General features: G+C 40.5%; 1 protein-coding gene across 4 annotated transcripts in view; it reads right to left on the bottom strand.

Annotated features, from left to right (window-relative positions):
- Positions 1-16,107, bottom strand: part of BRWD3 (bromodomain and WD repeat domain containing 3) — an 88,516-nt gene that overhangs the window by 32,671 nt on the left and 39,738 nt on the right. For all 4 annotated transcript variants that reach the window (XM_073360928.2, XM_073360930.2, XM_073360929.2 and 1 more), the window contains 8 exons: positions 15,036-15,140; positions 12,919-13,072; positions 12,274-12,408; positions 11,700-11,828; positions 5,717-5,942; positions 4,527-4,697; positions 1,360-1,537; positions 449-542 (listed from right to left, as the gene is read on the bottom strand). In XM_073360928.2, coding sequence (XP_073217029.1) covers positions 449-542; positions 1,360-1,537; positions 4,527-4,697; positions 5,717-5,942; positions 11,700-11,828; positions 12,274-12,408; positions 12,919-13,072; positions 15,036-15,140 — 1,192 coding nt within the window. The remainder of the gene's footprint in view (positions 1-448; positions 543-1,359; positions 1,538-4,526; positions 4,698-5,716; positions 5,943-11,699; positions 11,829-12,273; positions 12,409-12,918; positions 13,073-15,035; positions 15,141-16,107) is intronic.

Genomic DNA, 16,107 nt, shown 5'->3' with positions numbered 1-16,107 from the left:
GTCTGTGCATAACAAAAAATGTATTGCATTCCTGAGAGTCCGAAAATATGTTAGGCCCTCATCCTGCAAAAAGAACCATGCGGGAACAGAGCTCCACTAAAGAATAGAAGGCTCCATGTGGATGCAGCATTTGCCCATATATTGCAAGTTGTAGGATCAAGATCTTGGTACCAACATTTTTTTAAATTTAAGATGAACCTTTACTCACTTAAAGGTACTTCACTGTTTCTCTCCCCCACCCCCGACAATGGTTTACACCTAACAGCAAATTGTTCTGCAGCACAGAATAACTTCAAAATGGAGCTACATATAGGAAAATTAGAAAGATTAAGTAGCAAGGATATTAAAACATCTAGAAAAATTTCTGTTGGACTTTTTTTTTTTTTGCACAATGCTTAAAATGGTCTCCATTCTTATTTTCCCTTTTCTTCTAATGAAAACTACTCACCCTTTGCAAGGTGTGGGATGGTTTTCTCCTCTTTTCAACTGTGTAAAGATTAACTTCCATATCACCTTTGGCAGCTCGGCATTCTTCCTGAACCCTAAAAACATATGGCAGACATTCATCTTATTCACTAAATCATTAAACAGACTGACAATCTAGTTACTAAATGTGTTTAAAACAGTATTTGCTTCCTTGCTACCAGCTAAGTTGGCATAAGTCCTGCTAGCAACCAGAGATTGTTTTATGTTTGTTTTTAAACAAAGCAAAAAACTCTTTTGATATCATTAGTCATTTCCCTATAAGAGGGGAGCTTGCTGGACGTTTGATAATAGCTCAAGAAATATTTCACTGAGCATGATGATCTATTAAAATTTTAAAAAGCTGCACTAGGAAAAAAAACCTTTCAAGAAAGAGAACAGTCAAAATAAAACTGGCCCCAAAAAGGTAAGAACAGAATATCTGAACCAGCAAAGGAGGAGTTAAATAACCATAAAGGTAAGAAATTACCATTCTCCAAATTCCCAAGCAGAATATAACCCTAATTATTAACTCTAAGTCTGAAGAAAATACAGTACTGAAAAATCAATTTCTTTTAAAAAAAAATTGTAAATAATCTCTCTTATTTTTGAAAGAGGTATCACTGAAACACTACATGACTTATTCTTCCTCCCCCAAGCATGCTTTGGAACATTATACATGCACACCCAGGAAACAATAGACTCCCAAAAGTTATAATATGATCTTTAGTAGTATACGCAGTTCATAATGTTTGTACAATTGATTTCATATGGACAGCACATATTGGATTCATAAAGAAATACAAACATATTAACTCAATATATTTTAGTATTCTTGTACTGCAAAGGAATGGAGATGATTCCAACAGAAATTCAGTATCAATGGCTTCATCTTACCTGCTAACCCCTGGATGCAGCTCATTCACCACTACTCTTCTGCTCCAGGCCATGAGATCTCTTTCTGTGGCCATCTGACTGCGAGGAGCATTGAGATGCATTTGCCGGACCCCCTCAATCTGACCGCTACGTCTGAGACCAACATTTGGTGGGGAGTCCAAACCTGGACTTCTAAGAGCTAAAATACAAAAATGAAGATCTCTTTCCCTTTCATTTCCACAACTATTTTAATAAAAATTTATGCATAAAAATTTAGACCTAGACAGAGAGTTTCTTCTCAGCCCTCTGCAAGTGGCGGAGCATAATTGCGCTGCTTCAGGGGAGGGCAGTTTTATCACAGTTACTGATCAACTGAAAATCAGTTACTAACATGAGGTGAGGGGTTTTGACACTTTCGATGAATACCTAGGAATACCTACTTCTATATGTTGCTGGACTGTTACCAACCACTTTGCACACTCATAAAAAAAAGTGATCAGTCTATGCTGTGACTTCCTATGGTACCTGGAGTTTTCGAGGAGATTTCTCAACAAAGTAATGACTAGGCCAACATAAGATGCGTAAGTAAAGTTTTAATAAGTACGAGGGGCCAAAGTCCCATTGATTTTCAACAGGACTTTTACTTAGGAGCTTTTGAAAATGTCATGCTACAAAAGCAGATGAGATTACTGTAGGCTCCAACACATTCACTTGCACTGTTTCTGTAACCTACCCTGTTGTGCCTTTTTTGGGTTCAAAAAAGAACTAGATAAATTCATGGACAATAGTTCCATCAATGGCTATTAGCCAGGATGGGCAGGCATGGTGTCCCTAGCCTCTGTTTGCCAGAAGCTGGGAATGGGCGACCGGGAATGGAGCACTTGATGATTACCTGTTCTGTTAATCCCCTCTGAAGCACCTGGCATTGGCCACTGTCGAAAGACAGAATACCGGGCTATATGGACTTTTGGTCTGACCCAGTATGGCCATTCTTATATTCTTAGACACAACTCTGTCCCTGAGCTGCTCTCAAGGCAGCACAGCTACATACTGTCCTTTACCCAGAGCCAGACGAAGTCTGAATCTTTCCTTTAGTCAGTCAAGTGGGGATAAAAAGATCCTGGGCAATACTAGTACCACAGCTATTCCTGTCTTTGGTTTACGTGGCCATTTAGAATTGAAATTATCTAATTTCCATATGCACAAATATGGTGCACATGCAAAGTAGACTCATAATTATGCAAAGCTGTATGAAAATCTGGTTCTTAAAGTGTCAATTAGGCTTAAATGTAAACACCTCACTGATGTGAATACAGGCAGTTCATGTGTCCCACAGCTAGTGTTTAAAGTAGGCTGCAAACTCTGGAAGACAATGGGGCATCAGTTTACACTCCGTTCATGTTTGGAAGGTTATCTTAACCATATGGTCTAGACTTTTTTTTTTTTTTTTTTTAAATGAAAGCTTGCACTGTGCAAAATTTAAAAATCGGTCACAAGGGACAGATAAGAACCTCAAGCAGGCTGGACTGAGCTGGGTGTTTGGAACCACTGTATTAGATCAAAATGAAATTAGGTGTTCTGTTGGTAATCCTTTCCTAGCATACTGCTCCCATGGATCTGTATCAGTAGCAGGTAGTTTAAACATAAGCAAGTCACTCACTCATTTAAAACCTAAAACCAGATTACTAGCAAATATACAGTAAACTTTTTAAGAGCTTTGGATACTATGAATAAACTGATTTATGACTAGCTGACTCACAGCACAAGTCCACAGCATCTGTTACAACAGACAGTAAGCTGCTTTGTGATCAGCTGGTCAGATCTGATTGGGTTTGATTGTAGCTTTTAATCATGGTCTCTAACAGAACAATGGGACAGGAGAACAAATTCAAGCTTTAAAATGAAACAGTGGGACAAAGCAGATATGTTTAATTTATGAACACTGATGCATATAGGCAGCAGCAAGAGAGCATTAGCCTTTCGCAGCACTGTACTCTAATAACTTCGTCTACTTACTAATTATACGCTGTTATGGTGACATTAAGATAGGAAAAGTTAGAAAGGATCATCCCTGCAGCGAATAAATGATAATAAGGTAAGATAGTAAAAGTTTATTTTTAGAAAAAGTTTGTAAGAGAATTATGGTCTAATTGTCTTAAGCAATCAGGCACTGCCCAGCTAGAACATCAAGTGCTCTCAGTTGCACCTCACACTCAATTCTTCTACTAAGTCATCACCTGCCCTCCAAAGACCTCCAGATGAGTTACTAATGCTTAAATCAGCGATTCTCAAACTGGGTCTCATGTTAATGGGGTCACCTGGGCTGGCGTTATCCTTGCTGGGGCCCAACGCCAAAGCCAAGGGTTTCAGGCCAGGGCAGTGGGGCTTGGGCTTTGGCCCTCCCGCCTGGGGTCATGTAGTAATTTTTGTTGTCAGAAGGGGCATCACGGTGCAATTAAGTTTGAAAACCCCTGGCTTACACGAATGGGGAAAGACAGGGAAAGAAAGCACATACAAGACATAATCATGATAGAACTGGGAGAATAATTGATATTTTGGTTCAAGTCAGCAAACTGAAAAATCAGAGAAAATATTTTGTAAAGGTTAGGCATTTGTCAAAAAACCAGAAAAGTCCATTTTCAGGGGGAGAGGAGGAACAGATTGTGAGGAACTGTGTGTGGTGTCCCTTGATAACCTTTAGCCAGTAGTTAATGCACTTGTCTAGGATTGGGAGACTCACGTTTGAATCCCCAGTCTGAAGCAGGGATCTGAATTCATGTCTCTCCCCTTCCTTGTAACAATCCTAACCACCAAGCTATAGGCTATTCTGCTCTGAATCTCTCTGGTTGAAGCTGTTCCACTTTGCATAAATATTCACTCAGCCAGAGAGAGAATGTCTCCATAGCCTGGTGATTAAGGCACTCATCTGTGAGGTAGGAGATGTGGATTCAATCAATTCTCTGAATCAGACAGAGAGAAGATCTGAATCTGGATGGACACAGGCAAACATACATGCTTTTCAGAAGTTGGCCCTGAAAAGCATTTCCCCAGCTGAAACTACTGGGTCAAATCTGCAAAAACATTGGCATTCTCAGTGCAGCCAGTCCAGGCACCTGGTCACAGTAGTTCAGAGTGCTTTCCTAGCAATCTGACTAAATGACTAATCAAGACATGGGGGGAATACTTACCACCATTAATAGAGTGCGATCTACTGTATGGAGGGTTTGGGATAGCTTCTCCTTCATTCATTCGCCTCAGATCTTGTTCTCTCTGCAGCTCCCTAATCATTCCATCCAGAATACTCTCATCCTGGTCATTGGTTTGCTGCCCAATCACCTGTTCAATCACTTCACCGTCACCTTAGTGAGAGCAAAGCACCAGTTTTACTAACAACCCAAACACACTCAAACTCCGCACCAAGTGCTTTCCTGCCTTCAATTCACATACATTATATAATTTTCCATTTTATTTGTATCGAGCCAAGTTGACTCTTCTATTGTAAGATACATTGCTTGCCAACTATTTCAACAAGGTGGTAGACTACAACAAAGATTTCCATGAGATACCTAGCTCCTCCTCTGAATACTTTCCCATTAAGTTCAGTTCTAGTGGTTTCTCATTCCACTCATGCTACAGATTTTAAAAACTATTTTATCATTCATATGGATTGCAGCAAGAGCCAAAGACTACCAGTTTGTATGAAAGCATATACTCATAAAAGAACCAAGAGAAGTCTTCTTGCTATCTGGTTTTTATACCTCGTTATTCTGCTACCCAAATTTCTCTTGCCATATAGGGAACTACCTATCTATGCAGAGTCCAAAAAGATTCTCCCCACCAGTTGCAAGTATTAAGCTGAAAGCCACATCTAGCAGTAGAGAAAACAAATACTGTACTAATGTTTCATTTGGTGTTAACGGTCAGATTTTTTACAGAGATCCTCCTATAGCAAAGTTTATATTACAAAGAACAAAAAATTGATTCCAAAACCAAAACCCCTCTTCCTTTTCAAAGATTACTTTACTTTATAACTACTGTATTAACAAAATACAGGGCTCTATTCTGCCAGTCTTGTATACAGCTCCACTGAAATTAATGGATTTGCTGACTATACAGAATAAGGCTCACTACTGTTTGAGTGCTACAGATTCTCTGCAATAACCCAAATCCTGTCTCTGGTTTTAAGACAGGCCAATCAGTAAACTTCCATTGCTTCATTCATGTTGTAATTCATCCCTCACATATTAACACTGGACTGAAGATCACAGTCTAGCTGAAGAAGAGTGATAATAGATCATTCCCTCTGGTGTTGCCCTAGTTAATTAGCATTCATATACTTTTCAGTAAGCTTGTTAAACAAGAACTTTAGATAACATACCATTAGCCACATATCCCAGTTGAGGAATAAGTTGTTCATCCTTACAATTTTCCCGTCCTGGTACAAGACGCTGGTATCTTGTGGGATGTGGATTTCCATCCACATCCACCAGGAATGGGGGAGGCATGAGATGTGGAGCCTGTTGGGTCTGTTCATCCAGCACATAGTTATTAGCATCACGGATCAGTGGCCGATAATCCGTATGGAAGAACATCTGATCTGGAATCTATATGAAGGACAATTTAATAATAGGTGAGCGTTCACTAACAGCAGTCTGCTTTGGAATGGTTTCTGCACCCACAGAACACAACTCCTATGCAGGGGATCTGCAGAGCCAAATACATGATGAAGAACACAAGGCTTGAAAATTCTGATGCCATGCATCAAACTTCACCAGCAGGATATGCCAAGCAAGGCAGAAAGAGAATAGGAGAAAGTGCCTTGTACTCCTTTCTAATGATTCTCCTTGGACAGCTTAAAGAATGACATTGCTGGATTCTGGAAGTAAGTGTGCAGTCCTCCGCTCGCCATAATGAAAAACAGATGGAGAAATAAAAAAAAATTAACCATGTAAGTAGATAGGGAAGAGAGTGAGAATGGAGGTAGTCAGGTGCCAACAAGGCGCTCAGAAGACCAAGTTTTACATTTCCTGTAAACTAAACATAATTCTATTATAGGCTAAAAAAAACACCCCAAAGCCAAAACCACTACTGGTCCCACCACTACTCATATCCCAGAAGGTATCTGAAAAGGCCTCATTTCATTTTTATTATGGCAGAGCAGCAGTTCTGCTCTATTTAAGGTTCAGAGTCACTGTTTGAAAGGCGACTATTTTAAGTGCACTAAAATCCACATGCTGACTCAGAATGTCTTGAAATCCACTTGCTGTGGACCCTCATGAGTGTGGGGTCCAAATTCAGACTCATGTGTGCAAAGGGTTCCTGAGATACAGCCCCCCAAAAATGGTGTTTACAAAAATCACTTGGTGGTTCTAACTCTTTTTGCTCACATATGGGTCTCAAACTATAGCTCTGATCCTCCCCAAACTGGTATCACCCTTAGGAATTTATCTAGTGCTTCGACCCACTGCCTCTTTGAAGAAGCACATTTCAAAAGCTATTAAGGATAAAGTTTAAAACTCCAGGTCAGCATGAGTGAAACTGACATGTCAAAGAGAACAAAATGCAGCCAGACCAAGGCACTGGTGAAGCCAGGGGGCTTGCAGACAGTTATTACAGATGCTGGGAGGAGACATGCTGTGGTCACGGAACCTGAGCTACACTCATGTACTGCAAGGGCAAACCCTACCCTTGACAGCTTCCAAGTTCCTTGCTCTCAGCCTGCATTCTGCAAAGGCTCCTTTTGGAAGTTTGGCACTGAGACCAACATGTCTAGTTTACAGAGCTCTAAAATCCACAAGGAGACACTGATTCTACTGTAGAAGCATTGTCAAGGAAATTAGTGTTAATTAAACACAGGAAAGATGAAAGACTCTAATAAGCAGTTAGGATAATGCACTCATGTCTGAACCTTCTGAACAATGGCACAAAGTGGGATCAAAGAAAAGTTGCTCATAACATTTTCTGATTCTTATAACTATTTTGGTGCAGAGCTAAGGAATACAGGGGGGATCAGAGCCAAATGGGGGAATACAGGGCTGTGTTAGAGCAGTGCACAAGGTGTGGGGAATGGGAGGTGGTGTGGGGAATGCCCCTTTGCCAACCTTCATCCTTTCGTGCTGTGCTCTTCCACACCTACTGAGGAGCCAGCACACTTTGATAACAACCCTTATTAGCATAAGGGAACATCCTAACACTATGTTTTTGAAAATCAGGTTCAGTGGTTAGAGCTTTGACTAAGAACTAGGGTTCCAAAAAAGTAGTTTTTCTACGATCCCTCAAGGAATAAAAGGATCATCCTCAATAGGACCTTTCCTTTCTGAGAGCTCAGAGCAATAAGGACATACTTCGGAGGAAGGGAACTGGAGCCATCTGTGCCCTCCCTCCCCAGCTCCCTGTGACTGCTCAACTAGGTGAAAGGAGGGGGCTCCAAGGCTAACCAATAAGGGGGAAGGAATCCAGAACTCACCACCTTCCAGATGCTGCCTCCAGCAGTGGAAGGGGCTCCTCCTGTCCCTTCCTGCCTCCAACTTGCATGTCACTCCTCGCAGCCATGCCCACATCCCTCCCCACAGCCTTTCCTAGCTTACCAGGACCATGGACTGAGCGGCAAGGCAGAGGGAGGAGCAGGTGGATATGTGGAGAGGCCTTGGAGGAGCAGGTGCGGGGGGTGGTCAGAGATGGGTATGATGAAGAGAATGTTAGAGGAGTTGGAGCAGCGTAAGAGCAGCAGAGAGGAATCTGAGCAGTGATGGAAAATATGGGGGTGCTGGACTCGTGTAGGGAAGAGTGGGGTGCAAAGGAAGGCGTGTCAGCGGTCTGAGCAGTGGGGGATGTTGAGGGCTTCAGCTCTGTGCCACCAAAATCCCCCACATACATGCCCCCATATTTGTCCCCTTACTTCAAAAAAGTCCCCAATGACTTCATGCTAGTCCCTGAACTTGCCTGCATCCTCTCCCCAGCTCTTCGGTCTCTGGGTCCCATGCCAAAATCTGCCTCATCACAGGGATGGACTGAGGAGGGAGAACAGGGTTGTGCTGGACAAGCAGAGAGGCCAGAGACAAGGTTATGATGGGGGAGCGAAGGGACTAACATGAAGCCAATGCATTCTGCGGTCAGAGTAATCATTGCCAAGAAGCCAGAGGCAATGGAAGGGGAGTGCTGGGCTGTGGCACATGGGGAAGCAGAAAAATTATTTTTAGAAAACCAAGAACATTAAATGTCCAAGAATTTCGTTCCCTCAGAGTTAAGGTTATGCAGTGGTGCTTCATGCCCTTCCAGGATGGAGAGAATGGCTACACTGAAACTTCCGAAAATCAGGACATACAGAGTTAAGATACATGCTCAATTCACAATGCAAGCTTAACTCTGCCCACTTTGAATGGCTGTCCAATGTGCTGATAGCTAAGGATATGATTTAGTCATGGATATTCTTAGTATAAATCATGGACAGGTCACAGACAAACAAAAATTCACTGCCGGTTACCTGTCCATGACTTACATTATAAATACCCTTGACTAAATGGGGGGGGGGGGGAGAGAGAGAGACCGGTGACATCACCACTTCCACCAGCTTCATCCCAGACATCACCTGGGATGTGAGAACAGATGCGTGCACACTCACTCTCCGTGGAAGAGCACGTCCTTCTCCTTCCCTTTCCTGTCCCTTTCCTTTTGCCTTCGGAGTCTACCAAGACTGTATATTTTGCAACACACCTGTAAGCCTGTGACCAGAAAGACAGCTAACTGTAATTCCCTAAACACCTGATGCTGGTACAAGTTTGCCAGGTCTCAGATTGGCTGATATCACGTACTGTGCTTATGTTTCTTCAGCAGTGAGGTTACAAGTGAGTCTCAACACTAGAGACAGAAGCATTTTCTAATTTTTGCTGTTCTTCTCCCCCCTGCCTTGTGTGAGCTTTTCTTGTTTTGTCTTCTAGGAAATGGGATTAGATTTTAAGAATAAAAACAATAATGAGACCTCCAACCCATCTCAACTAAAAATTCTCTTTTCCCCAATAGGACAGTTATCACCATCTTTAATATCATCTAAAAAACTGTCATGCTTTGTGTGTATAAAAAGATCTTCTACACTTCCACAGTATGCATCCGATGAAGGGAGCTGTAGCTCACAAAAGCTTATGCTCAAATAAATTGGTTAGTCTCTAAGGTGCCACAAGTACTCCTTTTCTTTTTGCGAATACAGACTAACACGGCTGTTACTCTGAAACCTGTCAAGACAAGGGAATTTCCCTCTTAAAACTCTCTCTACAGCTAAAGAGAAAAAGATCATTAAAATGAAAGCCTTACCTAATACTTAGGGCCCTTCCAAATTCACGGCCATGAAAAACGCATCACAGACTGTGAAATCTGGTCTCCCCCTGGTCTTTTGTGTGCTTTTACACTATACTATACAATACAGATTTCACAGGGGAGACCAGCGTTTCTCAAATTGGGGTCCTAACCCAAAAGGGAGTTGCAGGGGTGTCAAGGTTATATAGGGGGGTCACAGTCAGTGTTCTCTCTAGTTTTTCCAGCCCATGTGCAGAATGATTTTTGTTCTGTGCACCAATAAGGAGGTGATGTGTGACACATCACCTTCATATTGGTGCACATAACAAAATTTATGGGGTGGGGCCGACAGGTTCAGAGTGTGGGATGGGCCTCAGGGCTGGGGCAGAGAGTTAGGGTGCAGGGGGTGAGGGCTCCGGCTGGGAGCATGGGCTCTGGGGTGGGGGCGGGGATGAGCGGTTTGGGGTGCAGGAGGATGCTCCAGGGCTACGGTGGGGAGAGATTACCCCCCCTCCCCCGCTCTCTCTCCCCACAGCAGCCCCTGGGCTGGGCGGGGGGAGAGGCACATCTCCCCACCACGGCAGCTCCAGGCCTGGGGCCGCAGGATAGGTGCCCCTCCCACAGCAGGTCAGGCAGGAGCTGGGTTTGAGCCAGGGGAGGGGAGTCCTGGCCACTGCAGTTCTGGGCCACTCCAACTGGATTTGGGGCAGGGTAGGGATGCCCCGGCCACCCTGGGCTGCAGCAGAATTGTGGGCTGGGGAGGGACACTCATGTTGGACAGCTTCATGGCCACATTAATACCTTTGTCTCTTGGGGTCCATTTATTCCATATAAATTAATACAAAACCACCGTAGGACGAAGTCTAACATCTTCTCTTTGCTTAGGCTAAACTCGAGTTTAGGCTGGGTTTAGCAAAGAGGAGTTACCTACACCTGACCTATACTCAAACACTGAGCCTAACGCCACACAGTCCACCCCAGACTACTTTAGCCTTGCCCTGAGGATTACATCTGAGACATTGCCTTCAGGTATCCCTCACTAAGCTGTGGAGACCAAAAATCACATATGCCACCAAATGGCAGACAATCCCCCTGGCAAGAAGAGTCCTGTGCACTGCTATGGACACAAACTACAGAACTCAGCAATGAAATCAGGCATACTTGATTTCTCAAGGTACACGTGAACCTTTCCTCCTACCACAGGGAGAGCTTTTCCAACCTGCTCCAATTGATCCCTGTTCCATTCAATACAGGTACATAAAATAGTGAATGCAGCTGAAGTGCATGCAGATAAATGCCGCAATACCTACTTGGAACACAGCACAAACAATGGTACATTCTTGTAGTCGTTTTTCATGTCTACTTATGGGGCCACCCTACTGAACCATTCCCAGTAGCAACTACCAGCTCCAGAGGGCAGAATTAAGATTAAATTTCAGGAGTGCCTGTACTTTACACCTCTGTATTTCCTAATTTTCAGAGGTCTAAGAAAAGAAATCTGGAGCATTTACTATATATGAGTTAATCTCATCACTTTCTTTGATACAGAAAGGGGCAGCACTGAACAATAATTATATAGTTAATTTTCTGTTCAGTTTGCCCTTGGAAGAAAGGATTTTATTGGATCTCACGGAACATAACACCAACTGACCTCCTATGTTGGCAAAAAGAACTTGTGTAAAATTTGAAAGAATAGCAGTGACACATTTTGATCAAATAAAACCCTTCTCTCTTCCTTAAGATGCCTACAGACCTTCCTTGGTGTTTTTATTGCTTTTTCACAAAGTGACACTTTTCCTTGCCACATTAAGTTAACATGTAGTGCAGGCTTGCATATATTTTCTTTTTCAAGTCACATTCTCTCCAGGTTTGCCAAACATCCTCTATTCCCACTACCAAAAGATTTACTGTGGGATATTTAAACATATGCAGCTTTTGCTTTAGATAACCAGTGACTGCCACGTAATTCAAGCACCATTTAGAGCTCATCTTGAGAGAAATACCATAAACAACACTTCCCAAACAAAACCAGCCCAAAAAGCAGAAAAAAGTCTAAGATTCAGTCAACCCACCTTTTCATAATATTTATTGCATCCAAAACCAAATAATAGCAGATGCCCATGTGAGTCTGTGCAGGCAAAATGCTGTCCATCTGGTGAGAATTTGCAATCAAAAACAGCACCATGGCCTTGGCCTTCAATCTGTAACGTACAAACACAGCATACCCATTTTAAATCATTTATTTTCTACACTAGCTTCAATATGATGATTTAACCTGCCCTACTTCAGATTCTTCAAATATCATTATATAACTGCATACACATTCTGTTTATAGGTCCCAGTTTAATGTAAGATCCATCTCACACCAATGAAATGGAATTTCACTAATTCCCCCTCCCCATTTAGCTATTTTTTTAACATTTACAATTCTCAGTTAAGTTTTAAATTAGTGTCCCATCTTTCCTAAACCTTAATGCCAACACCCTTAAGCTCCATTGTGAAAAAGTTGGTCAAAAACATTCCACTGATTTTCAGAGATGTAAACATGATCGTTTACCAAATGGCTTGGTATTATTCTTAAAATAATTCTTCCTTCCTAAAGCCTAGTTTCATACAAGTGTGAAAATATTCCCTGACAATTCTTACCATGTTAAAGTAATTGCGAATTTTTGTTCCTTTGTCAAGGTCCCAAACGAAAATGTTCCCATCATGACCTGCAGAAAGCATGATCCTTTGGTCAAATGGATGTGCTTCTAAAACAAAAACTTCATCATCATGGCCCTGTGATGAAAGCAAAGTAGGAAAGGAAAGTAATGTTTCTGTATAACAGCTCAATGCGCAACTAAATATTTATTTTGAGGTAGTGATATGTAATGTTATCAGATTAGAACTGTATCACTCTTCAGTCACTGTTCTAAGGACTTTTAGCTCCGTTTAATATCTTCCATGATCTCATAGCCCAGATTCCTAGCTGGGAAAAGGTGAGGTGGAGGCCAACAAAGAGGACTGCTGCAGCTCCCTGATTTTGGAACTACTTTAATACAAGCTGGCTATGGCCCTAAGAGGCCCTTATGAGAGCCAGCAATTGCTGGAGAGCAACAGCACCATGATAATTTACTCTTTCCCCATAACACACACCCCTTAAACCAGGACTCAGGAGAAGCATACAGCTGACCTACTTCAGGAGTAAGGCATTACTTAGTGCATGGAAGGATGGCAGACTTCAGCCCTTAATCTTGTTCTAGTCGCAGAAGTACAGAATTTTGTAATACACACTGGAATTTTACTCACAGATAAACTATGAAGAAGCTGTCCCGTGGTCGAGTTCCATACTTTCAAAAGGAAGTTGTTGACCGCAGTGATGACAGTGGAATCGTATCGATCCCAAGCCACCATAGTAACCTTCAGTTTAGTTACTTTGTCCTCCCCAGATACCAAGTTGTTACTGTGGAAATTCATAATTGAAAAGTACATCATACCTCAGTAACTATACAGCAAAACCTCTCAGTAGCAATTCAATTGGAAATTAGTAGGAGATTGGCTGTCACCACTATACTGTATACTATTGGGTATAACAGGATAGTGAAATTTGATTGAATCTGAAAATAAATAATGGTTCATGCAATTCAAGAATATATTTTGTTGTGGTGGAAGCAGGATACAGGAAATATTAAATACATTTGACATTAACCTTAATCCTTCACTTCTCTATGTGAGTAACCCAGCTCTATTATTAAACATTTACATTGCAGCAGCACTTACAGGCTGCGACCAGGTTCAGCTCCATTGTGTTAGGTACTGTACAAACATATAATGAATGACAGACCTTGCCCCAAGGAAGGAGGTAGGAAGAATTTCTCTCTCTTTAGTCCTAAAATAAATTTTTGTTTTGAAACTGTGGAAATTTGTGAGATGCATGCACATCCAAGCAATTTATAAACACTTGGAATTCATAATCATATTTACAAAACTATGGAAAATTTGGTTTATATTGAAAGATTTTCCACTCTCTTTGAAAAACAGTAGTTTCAGCTCCTGTTCTATGTAACAGATCATTCTTTTGCCTAGAAAATTAATAATTTTCCCTTTTTTCCAGTAGGCACTTTTTCTTTTCTTTTCTTTTTTTTTTTTAAACATCCACCACTGTTATGTGCTATAGTAAAATCCATCACAAGTACCTACTGGTTAAATAAATCTAAATTACAGTTAGATGGCCACCTTAGAGATGTTTAGTGCTACACATGTAACTTTTGAGAGAGACACATATTTTCTGCAACAGCACAGGGAAATGAACGGAATTGTCCAGCAGGTCTTTCCCATCTCTATTTTCTATGCCTGTGTTTGTTCTAATACTGGGCCACTTACTGAAGTCATTTGAACAACATGCCAAAACAAACAAACAAACAAAAAAAAACACACAGAAAACAAAACAAAACAAAAAAACACCCTAAAAAATTAAAAACCCAACCAGCATATCAAATCTTACATCATGTTGCATCTCCAACAGGAAAAAAAATAATGTTAAGAAACACTATGAAAACATTCAGATAAAAGTCTTATAACCATATTCGAAGAAGCAAAAAAGAAATCCCAAAATATATTTTAAAAGGGACATAATATGGAAAAAAATAAAAGAACAAAGTTCAGACCTTTTCAGCATTTTTCTGCTCACTGCCATTTGTTTTCAACTAGATAAGATTATTTCCAGAATGACCTCACACCCTTTTACCGAAAACATTAATTCACTAGCATTCTAACTGTAATTGCAGAAAATCTTCACTGTACATTAATGACGGGGTGATCCATGGAAAATTACTGAATTCATATGATTCAACACCGAAATGAATCACAACATGTACTTTGTTTATATTTATCAATTCTTAGTTTAGTTTTAATTTTTATTATAATACTTCATAGTATATAATAAATATAATATGGCATCTTTTGTAAAAAATAAAGAAATCCTTGGAATTTAAGGCCACACTACAGCAACTACAATTGAATCTTCACTGATAGGTGGGAGAGACCACACTTTTTTTGTGCATATTATAAAATGTGGAGCTCAAACTGCACACAAGTGAGGTTCCACTACAGCTTCTTTCCACGAGAGAGACTATTCAACATTCTAGTTTCTTATGTAAAATAGGAAGAATGTGCCATCCATGGGAGTGATGAAACTGCTGAGTAGATATGTTAACATAGATTAATTTCAAGGTTAATTAAAATGTTCAAAAGAACTGTGTCATTTAATGGACAAGGACACAGCACTTTTAATACACACCAAACTACATACATTGAGATTAATTCAGAATATAAGAGAATACATTTTTCAAATTAGTTGCTGGAAAGGTTTTGTTCTTACACATAGATGATGGCACAGTATAAATTAGTGTTTTGTTTTCTTTTACCCTGTCATTTTAGTAGCCATATCCAGGACTATACTCTTCCATTCCTGCTGCTGGTATTGCCATATTCTTGCTGTTCCATCTCTGCTCCCACTGACAAATCTTAAACTGTAGACAAATGTGGAAAAAATAAGTCATGTAATTTGTCAGCATCAAAGCCAGAGAATATTTAATCTTTCTTTCTATTTTGTTTGCACATCTCTGTTCCAGAGTGTAATGAGAAAACAATGAGTTTATATTTTTTCTATTAGATATTGTACACAAGATTAATTACAGTTACAGCGAGCAGATGGACTTGGAGTGAAATCAATGTTGTATTTCATATAAGCTGCACTCTCTCTTTTTAATGACATCAGCAAATCTCTTGAAACAGTTTGAAACGGCAGCAGAAAAGAAAATATACGGCCAGGTTCTACTATAAATTACACTGTATTAACGTTTGTACAGATTATCCCCAAATCTGCAAATTAATCATCCTGTTTGTGAAGATGAATGTATATAGCTTTATTTTTCAAACTATGTTAGGTTAAAAAGTTAAATATTTAATAAAAATCACACTCACCTACATAAGAGTGTCATGGCCAGGAATGGAACAATATTTAGGGCTTTTTTAATCATAGAGGAATTCCCCAAGTATTGTACATTTAATTCAAGGGTGCCCAGCAACATTTTTTACTCTTAAAAAAAAAAAAAATCACCTGAAGCTTTCAATGTAAAAACCCAAGCCTGCACAATTCTACTCTAATAAGTGATGGTTTCTTTTTTTTTTAAATTTCATTCTTACTGTAATGGAAAAAGAGGGGGGGGGGGAACCCTATAAATACACTTATGCTAGGTTCTTGCTTTATTTTGACTTTATTTTCTTTCAAGGACTTATTTCATTATTCCTGTAATCTAAACAGGGGGTTGTGGATTTTATATTAAAAGCATCAATATAACAGGCTGAGTGGGGAATTTTCAAGTGTCTGAGTGACTTAGGACTTTCAATGTGACTTGTACGCCTACATCACTTAGGCCAGATCTGCATTAGGAGCACTTTGCTAATATAACTATAGCAGCTCACTACACAGGCAAA

This window comes from Lepidochelys kempii, chromosome 9 (genome assembly GCF_965140285.1).
Source record: "Lepidochelys kempii isolate rLepKem1 chromosome 9, rLepKem1.hap1, whole genome shotgun sequence".
Taxonomy (NCBI): domain Eukaryota; kingdom Metazoa; phylum Chordata; order Testudines; family Cheloniidae; genus Lepidochelys; species Lepidochelys kempii.
The sequence above is the reverse complement of the archived record's forward strand: the minus strand, read 5'-3'. Positions and strand labels throughout refer to the sequence as shown.